We start from the raw sequence: 17,114 nt of genomic DNA on the forward strand, positions 1-17,114 counted from the left end.
TTACGATATATTGTTATAATTGTTGTATTTTATTATTGTTGCTCATCTCTTACTGTGCCTAATTTATAGATTAAACCTTATCATACATATGTTTGTATACGAAAAAACAAACTATTTATAGGGTTCGGTACTATCTGTGGTTTCACGCATCCACTGGGGTCTTGAAACATAACCCCCACAGATGAGGGGGTATAATCTTAGGGATACAGGCTTTGCCTCACTGAAGGAGAATTCAATAATCCAAAACAGCAGTTATGTTTTAAAAGTTCAATACTGGATATTTCTGTAAATATATATAATACAGAAACAACATTTTTTGAAAGAGGAATTTTTAAATTGTGCAATCTGGACAAGGTGTCACCATTTAATGCACAACTCATATAAAAACTTACTGTTTTTCAAAATAATATTTCCTATAACAGCTCACATTTTAATTTTCAAGGCACTGTGAGAAACTAAAAATCAGGATAAAATTTGTAGGTATGTTTCTGCTTCAAAATTATTAAGGTTAAGCACTCCAAACCACAAAATTTCAGATTTTACTTTAGAATAAGTTTTAATATTTGAAACATATTCTACGAATTAAATCAATACATCCTGGTTTCCTTTTTCTACCAAAACCTCTTTCCACTTCTTTACCCAAAATTATGTAGAAAGGTGTCCCAAATTATTAATGTTTAACACCTTCTCAAATATCCTAAATATCATTCTTACCTAGAATATCAATTATTATAACCTATGTTTGAGGAGCGCCTGGGTGGATCAGTTGGTTAAGTGTCTGACTCGAGTTCGGCTCAGGTCATGATCTTGCGGTTCCTGGGTTTGAGCCCTGTGTCAGCGTGTGGAGCCTGCTTGGGATTCTCTGTCTCCTTCCTCTCTCTGGCCCTCCTCCCACACAAAATAAACAAATAAAACCTATGTTTGATAGTTCTAGTCCACTAAAACTTTTTCATTTTTCTCTTAAAGGCAAAAAGTATATCTATAGACTTTTTGCTCAATTATCTAATAACAAAAACTAGAATATATTCGGTCAATACTAGGAATAATTTGTGTTCTTAAAAGATGAATTATTTTCTATTTTAAAAATAAAAAGCATCAGTACATCCTTAATATATCAAATATTAAATCATGAAGCAAAAAAGAAACCTGCTAAGTACTTGAAACAGTTTATACATGCATCAAAAAGTAGTCATGTTAACATGCTGAAATTAACTTTTTAAATTTATTTTTTTAAGTAGGTTCCATGCCCAATGGGGGGTTTGAACTCATAGCTCTGAGATCAAGAGTCACGTGCTCTACCAACTGAGCCAGCCAGGCACCCCTATATTGACATTTTTTATGTCTAAAACTCCATGTCTAGTAAAATCAGTGATCTCAGGAAGAAACTGAAGACAGAACTTCCCTGAAAATATCTCAAATTCAAATAATTACCGCAGATTAGTTAAAATCTAGTCAGTCATCCCAAAACAATGTTCTTCCTGTTGATATAAAACTTAATCTAAAGATAATACTAGCTGAAGTAATTTACAAATGTTGTATTATCATTTCAGAGAAAAATACATCAGTTATAATTAACTCCTATCATAGTTTATGTTGAAAAATCATACTAATGTTATGTAAGAGCTTAGCTGATGTTAAGAAATTTATTGCAAGTTGCACTGGTGTTTCCAAACTTACTCCTATTTGTCAAATATCAAGTTCAGGAAATCTGACCATCATTACACAATTAAGAGACTTCTAGTCTTTTTCATTAATTCCTATATACATTCTTCAAAGAAACCTGAGAACATTAACACGCCTCCCGCAAAGTTAACTCCCAATTCTTACCCATCAGGTTCTAAAACGAAAAAACCAAATCACACAGTTTATTTTTCAATTCAAAACTAGAAAAGGAAAAAAAAGTTGGCTCGGTCTATTACAGTTAATTTAAAAATTACAAATATTTGGATAAAGAACTAAATAGAAAATATACTAATAATTTTCTAAGTTACTGATAAATTCTTAAAATACTGACCATTTTCTGAGTAAAGTTCCTGATAAATTATTAAAATAAAGGTCTTCATTGTTATATAAACCACCTATCCTTCCTCTTACAAAACAGAATTAGTTTTTCCAATGTTGCAACTTCATTAAGTATTAAAATAATTAATCTGTTTCATATTGAGAAGTTATGAAATTATAAATTTGAAGGGAAAAACCAATAAATTTTATTGTAAGCAAATCCAGCAGAAAGCAAAATTTGAAACAAAAACAGTATTAGCAAAGTTACATATTCCTACTAAAAAATTTCACCCTAATTTAGTGGCTTCTCACCAACCCAGAAAATATAAAATACCAGTATTTCTCAATCTCAGGCCACACATAAAAACAGCTATCATACTGCAAGACTTTCAATCCTGTGATATTTTCTCCCCTTTGACATACTCTGTGGGCCCTTTAACATGCCAAAGGGCCATTTATTTTCAGTCTGGGGATTAAAAACAAAATTAAATTGGTAGTACATTAGCTAATACAGTTAGTCACCAGTAACTTAAAAACCCATTTAATACATACGCTTAACAGAGTGACCATTTCATCTATTTCCTCTAGAGGTCTCTTTACATCAAGGTACCAGACAATTTCACTGAATGATGTCTGTCAGGTTTACTGCCTCAGGCAGTGAGCTTTAAGTTAATGCTCAAGATAAAAATTCATCTATGTAGCAATGAAAAGTCCTCATGCAAGCAATCAAACTCTGTTCTTATCTGCTTTCTCTACAATATCTTGCATAGTAGGTACAGAGTATATATATCCTCAAAAATTAATTCATTCTTCCTACATACAAATGTTACTGAAAGTTGTAATTCATTAAAGACTAGCAACAAATGCATTCATTAAATGACATACGGAAGAATGACATAAAAATGTTCATGCAGTGCATTCATCATTTATGATCTTCAGAGTGGGATTAATTACATGATTCCCTCCTTTGGAATCAGAAGAGACTCAACAATGTTTGGGGAGAATAAATGTTAAGAGATTCTCAAAGAATTCACTACTTACCTATCTGGATTCACTAACATTCCCTATCTTATATCTTATTTATGTTTTTGGCATGAAAAAAGCATAAAGATGAGGATCACTCCTATTATCGTATAAATGTGGTTCTATGTTCCAACCATATGTAATGAAACACAAGCTAAAATTATCCAACTCTGCTGTTTTGAATATCTATTTTTTTTTAAAAGGAACTGTTTACTATTGTACTTTTTAAAACACCATCAAAAGAAACTTACAATAGCCAAAAGCATATTCCTTCTTACACAATCCAAAAAGCAGATAGTTAACACAATTGATTTCTGTGATAGATTCAAAGCTTGTTCTGTAATATTCCCATTTTTGGTCAAGTTAACTGGAAAATGTTATGTCTTTGGGAATTCTACTGTACTGTCAGCATTTCAACAAGTTGCACAAGAACCAAAGGGCTGCTGTGATAGTTCTTGGAAATCAGGCATCTGCATGCCCCAGACTGGGTGAGAAGGGTAATTCTTTGGATGACTAGTTGCATTTTAAGTTCCCTGGGTTCGACAGCTGCTTGTTCTCTTCACCAGTGTCAAGGTGAGTTAGCTCTTCCATCCACACGCAAAATTTCTCCTCTGTCTGCCTCTGCATCTTGGAAAAACAGCCCATGGTCTCTTCTAGGACGCTGCCTATGCAATTCCTATCATACACAGCATCCCTGTCAAATAATCCTGGAATTTCCCTGGGCGCTCCTTCAGTTCCCCCATTATGACTGAAGTCAGCTTTAAAGACATTGAGGCCATTTGATAAAACATCATTAATTCAGAAAATGTATTTTTATTAAGACAAGCTTATTCAGGAAAATGACTTGAGCATTACTAAGAAGAGCCATAAAAGCACTGATAAGCAGCACTTAAGTTAACTAAAGTAAAGTAATTCTGAGAAAAATTAAGTAACACTACCATTTTTCACAGCTTCAATATTATTTGCCCAGTAAAACTTGTATTCTGTTACTATACAACTAATCATTAATCTGTAACAGTGGTTTTCAACCTTTGCTGCACATAAAAACCTGTAGTGGTTTAACAAATACCAAAACCTAGGGCTCCCAGGCATTGAAGGTTTGTTTTATTTTGTTTTAAGCTCTCCATGTGATTTTATTGTGTACAACCTCAGTTGAGAACCACTGTATCCTTGAGTATTTGCACGGTCTAGACTTCAAAATTCTAAAAGCTATTTTCACAGCTGACCCCTAATAAATCAGTATACAATTAATTCTCAACTGACTGATTCTTATCAAATGTTCCTACATGATGTTAAAAAATATTCCTTATAGAAAACCATGCAAAGGATATACACAATCCATGTATATACCTCTGGGTCAGCTTTGTTACAAACCCTGGTCTATGCAAGGTGCTAAATTTATGCCTTTAAAAAACAAAACAACAACAAAAAAAAAGGTTCTATGGGGCGCCTGGGTGGCGCAGTCGGTTGGGCGTCCGACTTCAGCCAGGTCACGATCTCGCGGTCTGTGAGTTCGAGCCCCGCGTCAGGCTCTGGGCTGATGGCTCGGAGCCTGGAGCCTGTTTCCGATTCTGTGTCTCCCTCTCTCTCTGCCCCTCCCCCGTTCATGCTCTGTCTCTCTCTGTCCCAAAAATAAATAAAAAACGTTGAAAAAAAAAATTAAAAAAAAAAAAAAGGTTCTGTGTTTAAGTTTAGGATATGCTACAAATCATATCCCCCCCCCTCTTAAAAACACATTAATGTCTCTGAGTTGTACTGCAGTAAAGAAACCTGTTTCCACATGGTCCAGCACTTTTCCAAATGTGTGAAGAGTCTACAGCTATTAATATCCAGTAAGAAGTCATTTCATGGTATTCCAGTTTAGGATATGCAGTTTTACATAGTTTTATCCTTGAACTAAGTAAGGTTATCTTTGGTCTGGACTGGATCCCATAGAATTTGGGTTCCCAATAAAACTAATTATGCTGATGGGGCGCCCGGGTGGCTCAGTTGGTCGGGCATCTGACTTCGGCTCAGGTCATGATCTCACAGTCCATGAGTTCCAGCCCCACGTCAAGTTCTGTGCTGACAGCTCAGAGCCTGAAGCCTGCTTCGGATTGTGTCTCTCTCTCTCTCTCCCCTTCCCCCCTCACACTCTGTCTCTGAAAAATGAATAAACCTTAAAAAAAAAAAATTAAAACTAATTATGCTGAACTCTTCATTTCTTTAGGGAGCTACTAAAAATGTTACCTCTTCAAAAAATAAGTAAATAAAAAATAAAAATGTTACTTCTTCAGACCACTCGTGACTACTGTACTATCTAAAATAGCTTTTTGACCCCATTCCTAGTCAATCTTTAACTCTTATATCCTGCTTTATTATTTGTAGTGTATATTCTGACAGCATATGATGAATTCACTTATTATCTGTCTGCTCAAAAAAGATGAAGTTTCATGAGAGCAGAGACTTTTCATTCACTACTGCACTCACATGCTGCAAAGCAGGTACTCATATATTTGCTGAATAAATGAATGATGGAATCAATCAACCTTGGCCTTATACCATCTACTTATAGCAAGAAGTCTTACAAAGAACAGCCCTATGAAATGCTCTATAGTATTTACTCCAGGGTGTTTCTGAAAATATGGTTCACTTTATGTCATAGTGGCTTTTTATGAAGATGCAAAAGAAAAATTTCCCAGGTCTCAGTATCAAGAATAGCAGTGTTTCTCCTAGAAAATGAGAACTATTTAATCAGCTTTGCCACCTCTTCACAATGCCTAAAAGACTATGGGAAAATTTCTGGCCCATACTTAGCAAATAAAAACCTCATGTAGTTTATTATTCTCTAAGTTCATATTATTCCTTTTCCCCTGACTACTCCATCCCTTGTCCTCACGTTTTAAAAAAATCTTGTTTACACAAAAACATCTTCAAGAGGAACATACCTTTCCCCAAAATTTGTATTTGGCTTATGGAAACACTAAATGGAATTTATTTAATTTTTTTTTAAACGTTTATTTATTTTTGAGACAGAGAGAGACAGAGCATGAACAGGGGAGGGGCAGAGAGAGAGGGAGACACAGAATCTGAAACAGGCTCCAGGCTCTGAGCGGTCAGCACAGAGCCCGACGCAGGGCTCGGACTCACAGACCGTGAGATCATGACCTGAGCCGAAGTCAGACGCTTAACCGACCAAGCCACCCAGGTGCCCCTAACTGGAATTTAAAGAATATGAAACTTTCTTTAAGCAGTTTATCCATTATAAATGCTGGGGGAGTTTAAATATATAGGACAGGAAATTAAGATGGCTACTTGGATCTGTTTCAGATTCTGGCACTTAGTTTTCAACAAACACTTAAAAATGGGTATTTAAAAGCTAAATTCAGAACATGGTGTAAGATTGCTTATGCTAGGGACAGTGACATAAGTTATGGCCTTGTAGAGATGACTATCAGCAATAAACACTGGTAAATAAGACATTTTAAAGTCTTAAAATCAAGGACCAATTAATTATACATTTGTCAAGACCCACAGAATGTACAACACCAAGAGTGAACCCTGATGTAACTATGGACTCTAAGTGATAATGATGTCAATGTAGGTTCATCACTACCTCTGGCAGGGGATGCTGAAAAGGAGTCGTCTGTACGTATGTGGGGGCAGGGAATATATGGTAAATCTCTGTACCTTCTTAGTTTTACTGTCAACCTAAAACTGCTCTAAAAAATAAAGTCTATTTAAAAAAAAACAGGGACCATATTATAACTTTAAACACACGTATGTCCTTTTATTAATACTAAGATATATCCTATTTTGAGAAAAAGACTTACTGAAAGCAAAGCTTATGCTTTTGCATATACAAAGTTAATATAGGCACTCAACTTTAAGGAGTTAGGAAAAGCAGGTGGAAAATAATACCTTAGTGCTTTAACATGAGATTACCAAAGGATACCCACCAGTAAGACTTCAAAGCTGCCAAATTTAAGATCACATTATCCAAACACTGTACCGAGAAACAATGCATGCTTTTAAAACAATCACTTAAATGGAATAAAAGAAAAAAGTGCTTATACTTGTTAAATTAATACAGAACTGTGCTATAGATTTTATAACTAATAGGATTTTTAAAAACTAGAGTCCACTGTTCAGAACTTGATACCCATTAACAATAACGCAACTCAATTGAGACAGATAACCAGTTTCACAATGACTTTTAACTATATAGGAGACTTAACATCACCACTTAACTGAGTAGCTCTCAGCCCTGGCTGTTCACTGTAATCATCTAGGGAGCTTTAAAAATGCAAGATCTCAGGGCACCTGGGTGGCTCAGTCGGTTGAGCATCCAACTCTTGATTTCAGCTCAGGTCAGGATCCCAGGATTGTGGGATCGACCCCCATGTCGGGCTCCATTCTGAGCATGGAGCCTGCTTAGGAGTCTTTTTCTCTCTCTCCCTCTGCCCCTCTCCCCAGTGCTTGCTCGCTCGTGTGCTCAAATTTAAAAAAAAAAAAAAAAAAAAAAATGCAGGGCACCTGAGTGGTTCAGTCAGTTAAGTGTCTGACTTTGGCTCAGGGCATGATCTCAGGGTTCATGAGTTCAAGCCCTGCATCAGGCTCTGTGCTGACAGCTCGGAGCCTGGAACCTGCTTTAGATTCTGTGTCTCCCTCGCTCATGTGCTCTCTCTCTCTCTCTCTCTCTCTCAAAAGAAAATAAACATTAAAAAAAATTTTTTTTAATGTGCTATCACATATATACATAAAATCTAAAATAACCAAACTCATGAAGTAGATTGTGGCTGAATAGGGAGATGGGTGAAGGTGATCAAAGGGTATAAACTTCCAATTAGAAGATGAATAAATTCTGAGGATGTAAAGTACAGCATGGTGACCACAGTTAACAATGCTGTATTGTATATTTGAAAGTTGCTAAGACAGCAGATCTTAAAAGTTCTCAACATACATATTATAACTACATGAAATAACAGAAGTGTTAACTAAGCTTACTGTACTAATTATTTTGCAATTTATACATACACCAAAGCATCACATTCTACATCTTAAACTTACATGATGTTGTATGTCAACTGTATCTCAAAAAAGCTGGGAAAAAATGCTGATGCCTTGGGTAAGACCCAGAGATTCTGATTTAATTGGTCTGGAGTGGGGCCTGGGCATCATTAGTTTTAAATGCTCCCAAGTGAGTCTAACATATTGTTAGGTTGAAAACTGCATGGATTTTACCTGCACTGATTGCATTTACTAAGCTGAAAATAGGCAGTTTTCACCTGATTGCTACATCTCGGTATTTTGTTATCAGTGTATTTACTGAGTGTCCAAAATAGCTACCAAAATACAGTAAGATTACAAGAGGCTTAAAATGGGAAAGTGGGGCTTTTACCCACTTAATATGCAATCTAGGAAAAAGGTTATGGGACTGCTTATGTGGGTTTGGGGTCATCTCCATGAATTCCCAATGCTTAAATCAATATAAACAATTTTCCAAGTAATTCAATCCCCAATAGGCTAAGAACCCTCACAAATCAACAAGAAAAACAAATGTGGCAGGAGGAAAAGGTGCAAAGAACATGAACAGAACGTCTGCTGAAATAACAAATGACCAAACAGAATTTTTCAGCCTCACTAGTGATCAAAGAAATGCAAATTAACACTAAGATACAATTCTTCCATCAAATCAGCAAGACTTTTTAAAATATATTCAACAGGAAGAATATAATGCAACGAATACACAAACTCCTGAACGCAATAAACAATATATTTTAAAAAGCAGTTTGGCAATTATGTGTCAAGAGCCTTTAAGTATTCATACCCTTCCCTAATAGCAAAATAAAAACAGCCCAAAGGACCAATACTGGGGAATTTATTTTATGGTTAGCTAAATAATTCAAAATCCATACATTGTAGGGAGAATATTATATTTTGTTAAAAAGTTCAAAACCCAACTTTAAGAGAGAAAGGAAGATGGACATATACATATTGTGATAGTTTTGTTACATATCATGGGAAGGCAACATACTCAAATGTTAACAAAAGTAGAATTGTGACTTTAATCTTCTACTTCACATTTTTTCTATTTTCAAAATTTTCTACAAGGCATTTACTACTTAAAAAAAAAAATTCTTTTTCATTTCCAAGCATGAGTTAATTGATCAAGCCTAAGTCTAAGTCTTTACCTCAGAAAAACTGTGAGCTAAGATGATAGTGTATCATGATGCATTTCAGTGCATAAATGTGTATGGTGAGTAAGGGGTACTGAGATCCTGGCTTCACTGGGGCTGAGCCTGGCCACATGGACTGAGAATTCAGGTGATCTTAGCCAGTTGTCCTCAACAGCCCTCCTCCTCCCCCGACATTCTCCAAAATAGATCAATTAGATTTTCTAAATGCAAACCTGCCAAGACAACTGACCCTTACCTACGAAGGCAGATACTATTTTGGTACCTCAGTCTGAAAAGGCATTTATATGGTAGACTATTAAACCACACAAAAGCAGATCATTATAGCCAAGACAAGATGAAGCCACCCTGAGGTTTAGTCTATGCTAAATATTTATCAAAAATAAGTTACTAGAAAAACTTTTCCTTGCTGTCCACGTACACTGATGGACACAAGTTAGTCTGTTCAGAGAACTAATTTCTTGAACTTAATGAAGTCTGATGTCCATTATTCATATTCACTAAAATCAAAATTCCCTGCAAGAACATACTTTACAGAACTAGTCTCAACTTAGAGTGATTTTACAGAGAAGTGACATTCTGTCCCATCCCCTTCCCCCATCACCAGAAGAAATAATGCTCTCACCATAAAACTGCAAAGAGTGATCAAGAGTACAAAAAGGTCATCTATAAAGATAAATGAGACATTTGATTAAAAGCCTCAAATACTCAAGACTACCATGAAGCATTTTCACATTAATATTCACTACAAATACTCTATTTTTGCTCATCTCTAAGTTCCTCACATGCAAGAACTGCCCGAATTATCTTGATATGGTATCTACAAACAGATTCTTAAAACAGCAATATGGGGGCGCCTGGGTGGCTCAGTCGGTTAAGCGTCCGACTTCGGCTTAGGTCATGATCTTGCGGTCCGTGAGTTCAAGCCCCGTGTCGGGCTCTGTGCTGACTGCTCAAAGCCTGGAGCCTGTTTCAGATTCTGTGTCTCCCTCTCTCTCTGACCCTCCCCCGTTCATGCTCTGTCTCAAAAATAAATAAATGTTAAAAAAAATAAAAAAAGAAAAAAAAAAAAAGAAAAAAAACAGCAATATGTTCTCAAAGACTTCAAGGAGAGAATGACTTAGTGTGGATACTACGCTGCCTGTCAGTTAACTAAAAACCAAAAATCCTCATAAACCTCTGTTTCCAAATATCAAACTCAATTACTAAGCATGATCAGACACTGTACAAGTCTGCATCGTTATCTTCACTCTTTAAAAGAAAATGCATTAATTGTAAATTATTTGGCATAAGAGAACATTTAGCATAATTCCTTCAATATTTATGCTGCTAACAAAGCTTATAAATGAAGCATTTTCTGAATTACTAAATCAGTTGTACCTTGATGAAAAAGTATAACAAGAATCTCAGTTTCTACTTTTCCTCCGGATTTTCATTCTGTGTAAACAGCTTATTCAAATTTCAAAATCTAAGAGATTCCATCAGGTACATCCAGTTTAAGTTCACCTGAATGTCCATGTTGCTGCCCTCAAGTCAGTTCATAATTTATCCTATCTTTATAATTTATATAACTCTTCAACAACTGCCCTAGCTATAAGGTTGAGTATATCCCCTTCCTGAAGTCATAATGTGACTCAGGAAATTGAGGGGTACATTATTATTACATTACAAATGCACACTGTCACAATTTTTTAGGGGTAGCAATATAGACAGTTGAAATGAACTTCCTAATATTTAAACTTAGGCTGTTCCCTCTTTTGCGCTTTGCATACCCACGTATATGAACAGTACCTCCTGAAACATGTGGTGTGCAGTGTAGGCAGTCATATACAGTGGCCCAGCACCTTACCTACCATTTGATTCTCCGGGATTACCTTAGAAAATTCCACAAACTTTCAAAAGCCACAAACTTACTAAGTGGTGTAAGCAAAAGAAATTAAATCATAGATTCAGATAATTTACTTTGGTGTTTTGGTTTGCATACACTTCAGAATAGACAAGAAACAGACTGGTGTTTTAAAGTTTTACACACTGGTGAAAGTAGTCAATTACCAAGGAAGTTTGGATAATATACACAAAGCATACCTAATCTACATAAGCCAAACAGGGGGAGTGCCCATAAAGACATTTCTCATTCCACTTCCATAACTGGATCTATTGTCAAAGAGAATTCTGTTCACCTGCCTTCTTTTCTCTTTCCATAAGGAGGTAAAATATTGGTGTGGTACCTAAAACTCTGTTCGGTGAGTGAAATTAAGCACTGTATTGAAGATTCATTATGATCTTAATTAATAGATTAGAACACAGGACATGAGAATGCAGGAATAAACAATTTTACAGGTGTTAATCAAGCTTTCTTAAACACATTATTAAATGTAAAACTGAAATATACCTAGAACCTGCTGGAGAACCACCCCAAAATCTGCTCTCTCATGCTTTCAACTGATGAACTTCAATTAAATCCCCTCCCCAGCAATTTTAACACAGAGAACTACCAAAGGAATTCAACATATATTAAAACAGTAAGCATTTCTAATTGTTAAAAACTCATATTTAATGTACTATAAGGATGAGACTTTTATTATGAGATGAACACCTATAAAATCATTGTTACTGAGTTTATAGAAGTTTGGTTGGCTATAGGTTTAATTAACCAATATGATTTTTCTTGAAATATTCTTTGTATTATCAGCAATATGCTGTCTTCATGTGTAGAAACAAACATTCCAGAAAACTAGGAGGAAAAAACAATCACCCATAAAATTTTAAAAACCAAAACCTCCCCCTCTTTAATGTAGCAATAAACAATGCTGTCATTATCTATTAAATGCCATGTAGTTTATAAAATGTTCCTAATCATGAGTCTCTTCAATAATGAGAATTCGCCAATTAAGAACCGCTCAGACTTCGTCTTTCTTCCACCTTGAACTCTCAAGACTGCCTTTGTAGTACACAGTACCAAATATGGTAATATGGAGAAAGCAGGTATGTCAAACATGTAATAAATTACAGATGCTTACACCAATAAGAGCTAGAATAAACAGATTTCTGACAAACTTCTTAAAGCTTGGGGGATAAAGGGGGGAATTCTGCAAAAAGCATTCTTTTCAATGCAAGTGACAACTTAGAATAGAAAAATGTGCCACAAGGATAACTATCTTATCATGCGCTGAACTGGAGGGAAACGCCTAAAACTACGGTTTTTGGAGGAACAGTTATTAGAAAACTTTAACGGAAGACAGAACATGTTATTTCAGACACCATAAGCTCGAGTACAGTGGCTATATAATAAAGCAAGGTGCCTATTCCTGAGGAGGATTTACTTAGTAATAATGCTGATCAGTGAGTATTAAATCTAAGCAGTGCTAAAAAGGCAATGATGGGAGTTCAGGTAATGGGTTACAGAGAAAGGAAATTCCATTACTTAAAAATAATCTTGTCCCTATTATTAACCATTCAAATATTTTTTTTGCTGATGTGCAAAAGTGCACTGGAAACCTCAGAACAGGTTTTTAAACTGGCCATGTCTTGTTAATACACTGCAGTCTTCAAATTTACACAGAGCTGCAGGTCTCCTGGATTTTTTCAAGTGTCACTCATCTAACTCGGCCTGACAGCTTAGAAATGCCATCGGTTGCTCTACAGTCAGTTTAAAAAACATCCTCTACCTGGTATCTCTGCAGTGATTGTCTTGCTGCTCCCTGAAACCTCTTCATCATCATCTGATGAGCTCGTGCTTGAGTCACAAGTCAGGTCACTATCACTGGTACTACTGTCCTGCAATAGGTTATATTTCTTCCGCGCAGCAGCCTCCCTTTTCTGTCTCAGTAGCCTGATTCTCTCCTTGTGCTTTTGGCTCCGATGACCTTTAACCTTGGGGACTCGGCCATTCTGTTTATCACTGGATTGCCGGTTTTTCTTGGCAGCCATAGTAGATGTTTCACTTTCAGATCGGGACCGCCGAGATTTGCGCCCAACAGTGGCACCAGACACTCCAGAAGGGTCTCCTTCCACTGCTGTTTCTGCCTGGGAGGGCTCATTCTCTTCTGCAGAAGACAAGGTATCTGAATCAGCCAGGTGACCACTAGAGGAAGGGGAAAGCATGCAGTGATTAGAGGAGTCACTCTCATAAACTCGGCCAGTTGTTGGCTTGTCACTCTCTGTGGATGCTAACTGAGACTCAGAAGAGTCCCTTCTCAGTTCCATCAACAAGCAGGGCATTGAAGAAAGAACTGTAGAATCCACTACCCCATCTTTCTGAACTTGAGATTCCAGTTCTACAGATCCATCTTCCTCCTTAGCTGTCTCTTGTTCAGATGGTTTCGGTGGGACTTCAGACTCAATGAGTTCTTCGACTTTTCCCACTGCCTCCTCCATCTTCATTTCAGACTTTCAAGTTCAATCATGGAGCAGAGTCTAGGAAACTAGGTCAAAGATGCAACAGGAAAGCAACCTGTACAAAAACACACAAAATCAATAAACAGAAATAGTAGATTATTTAATGAACACAACATGCCTTTCTAAATGGGTAGCAAAAATTACCATCACACAGGCCTTTAAAATATATGTTTATCTGCCTGGTTAAGTCAAATTCAAAGGACTTATTAGTATTACCAAAACACTAGCATACACAATTACTAATAATGGCACGATATTAATCCTTAATTACTGAACTTGCAAGCCCAGCACAAGCATCCAAAGATTTTCAACTTTAAAACCTTATTTAAAATGGTCCAAAAAGAGAGCCTCAAAACTCTGATAGTTAAATATGTACATTCTGACTTTAACATAAAGGAAAAAGAATGCTTCAAAAAAATATCTGGGAACGAGATTTTTCAACAGTCTCAGAAACAAGTTAACTATACTCAATAATTTTATACTCAAATCCTCAAAGAGAAGAAGCTACAGTGGAGTAACATCAAATGTACACTTATGTTTAAAATTTTTTTTTAACACTTATTTATTTTTGAAAGAGACAGAGCATGAGTTGGCGGCGGGGGGTGGCGTGCAAAGAGAGAGAAGGAGACACAGAATCTGAAGCAGGCTCCAGGCTCTGAGCAAGCTGTCAGCACAGAGCCTGATGCGGGGCTCGAACTCACAAATCATGAGATCATGACCTGAGCCAAAGTTGGATGCTCAACCGACTGAACCACCCAGGGGCCCCCAAATGTACACTTGTGTTTAAAAAAACCTTCAACCACATGCATTTGGCAAATGAGCACCCAAAGTAACTCTGCACCAAACCTATTTGCTATTCCTCTCAGGAAGAGTTGCTCTACAGGGGTATTAAGATGCCAGGCCTGGAATGCCTGGGTGGCTAAGTTAGCTAAGTGTCCAACTCTTGATTTCAGCTCAGGTGGTGATCTCACGGTTTGTGGAATCGAGCCCTGTGTCATGCTCCATACTGGAAGTGTGATTCTCTCTCCTTTGCATTCTCTCTCTGCCCCTCTCCCTGGATTGCACTGTCTCTCTCTCTCTCAAAATAAATAAATAAACTTAAAAAAAAAAAATGCCAGGCCTGATGATACTGTTTCCTCATGGTCCTTCCTGTTCCCACATGCCTCTCATCAGGCTGAATGTGAGCCTAGTGTTTCAACATGCTTTATTTCATAAACAATAGCCACTAAATACAGATCAACTACTTTGTGAACCTCGTACACTCTAGTCTATGAATGACTTAAGGGGTTGAAGAGAAAACACCCTACATACATTTTCCACCTTTATATACTAACTTTAGAACCTAACATCCTTCCCCCATTGAATGTGCTACAACTCCACTTACTCATGGAGACACAGGACATAATCTTTAACCGCAAGATTTGTGACCTATACAGTCTTCATTAACTGGTGGTTTGGTTTTAAAAGGATGATGCTAAGAATGTACAAGGCAAGTAAATACCTCACTCTGTACATGTGATGTTATAGAAAGCAGTTACCATGATGTCCCACTGGTAACAGACAGACACAAATACTAAGCTACATGTACTCATCAGGAGCTGTAAGACAGCTCTGCTGCTTCACTCCATCAAGTTACTTGACAGTTCAACATATGGTAGACAGCAACTAGAAGATACTTGGAAAATCCTTTTTTTAATCTAACATGCCAAGGCTGCTTTTTCCCTTACCATAAACATGAATAATCTGTATTACTATCTTTTGTTTTTCATGGCCTTGTTCTCAGCCGCTGATAAAACAGACATTCTGATGAAGATTCCTCAACATATTCATGAAAACCAGAACATTCACGGCCACTGGAAACATTAATTTAAAACAATCTCATATGCAGCCTATTTCATAAGCATATTTGCATCATTACTAACTTTTTGAGTTAAATAAAAATGTAAGCATAAATGTTATTCCTGACACCATTCCAAAAGGAATGCAACACCTCTGAAAGCCAACAGAGGGAGTAAAAGTTAAACCAGAAAACTGCCAGTGTCATAACTAAAGCATGCTGGCAATATAACAGGAAATAAAATATTCATACATATGAAATACCCCATATATGAGGAATAAACCAAGAGTTTTCTAGCGAAATAAAAACGAGAGTTGATTCTTCTGCATAGAATGAAGTTAATATTTCTGGAATAAAAAATTTTCTTATAGCTGAAATATTTGAGAAATACACTCAAGTGAAATTAATGTCAGCCATAAAGCACAAGAATCAAAAGTCTCAAATTAATTTTTGAAAGCAGAAGGTACTGGAGCTTTTAAAGTATATAACATCAGGTTGAAAAGTAAATATGGGGGCGCCTAGGTGGCTTGGTCGGTTGAGTGTCCGACTTCAGCTCGGGTCATGATTTCGCTGTCTGTGAGTTCGAGCCCCGCATCAGGCTCTGTGCTGTCAGCTTGGAGCCTGCAGCCTGCTTCGGATTCTGTCTCCTTCTCTCTCTGCCCCTCCCCAACTTGTGCTCTGTCTCTCTCTGTCTCTCAAAAATAAATACATGTAAAAAAAATTTTTTTTAAATTAAATACGTTAACATGACCATAAAAATCTGGTTTCTTCAGTAGTGTGGGTAAGACAAATAAATCTAAACTGCTTTTCTTTGTAGGAAAACATAACATTATCAGTATTTTCAATATGACAAATCAATCAAATGATTATCTTTCATTTCAAGATCCTTATATCTAAGAGTTAGTTGAAATTTACAATACACCAGTCAGAAGAGCTAAAAATTAACAACTCAGGCAACAACAGACGTTGGCGAGGATGCAGAAAAAGAGGATCTCTTTTGCACTGTGGTGGGAATGCAACTGGTGCAGCCACTCTGGAAAACAGTATGGAGGTTCCTCAAAAAGTTAAAAATAGAACTACCTACAACCCAGCAACTGCACTACTATGTATATATCCAAGGGATACAGGTGTGCTGTTTCGAAGGGTCACATGCACCCCAATGTTTATAGCAGGCTATTGACAATAGCCAAAGTATGGAAAGAGCCCAAATGTCCATATGTATGTGTGTGTTTATACACACACACAATGCACACACACAATGGAGTATTACACAGCAATCAAAAAGAATGAAATCTTGCCATTTGCAACGTGGATGGAACTAAAGAGCATTATGCTAAATGAAACAAGTCAGAGAAATGTATGATTTCCCTCATATGTGGAATTTAAGATACAAAACAGATGAACATAAGGGAAGGGAAGCAAAAATAATATAAAAACAGGGAGGGGGACAAAACAAGAGACTCTTAAATACAGAAAATAAACTGGGGGTTGTGGGAGGGGGGAGAGGCTAAATGAGTAAGGGGCATTAAGGAAGACACTGTTTTGGGATGAGCACTGGGTGTTATACATAGGGGATGAATCACTGGAATCTACTCCTGAAAATATTATTGCACTATATGCTAACTAACTTGAAAGAAAGAAAGAAAGAAAGAAAGAAAGAAAGAAAGAAAGAAAGAAAG

General features: G+C 36.6%; 1 protein-coding gene across 10 annotated transcripts in view; it reads right to left on the reverse strand.

The window, feature by feature from the left end:
• ARK2N (arkadia (RNF111) N-terminal like PKA signaling regulator 2N) overlaps positions 1-17,114 on the reverse strand; it is a 138,730-nt gene that overhangs the window by 87,257 nt on the left and 34,359 nt on the right. For all 10 annotated transcript variants that reach the window (XR_007455373.1, XR_007455372.1, XR_007455375.1 and 7 more), the window contains exon 2: positions 12,869-13,653. Coding sequence is in view for 4 of the 10 variants with exons in the window: in XM_049620146.1 (XP_049476103.1) it covers positions 12,869-13,583 (715 nt within the window). In the remaining 6 variants the exon portion in view is untranslated. The remainder of the gene's footprint in view (positions 1-12,868; positions 13,654-17,114) is intronic.

This window comes from Panthera uncia (genome assembly GCF_023721935.1).
Source record: "Panthera uncia isolate 11264 chromosome D3 unlocalized genomic scaffold, Puncia_PCG_1.0 HiC_scaffold_8, whole genome shotgun sequence".
In the NCBI taxonomy this organism is placed as follows: domain Eukaryota; kingdom Metazoa; phylum Chordata; class Mammalia; order Carnivora; family Felidae; genus Panthera; species Panthera uncia.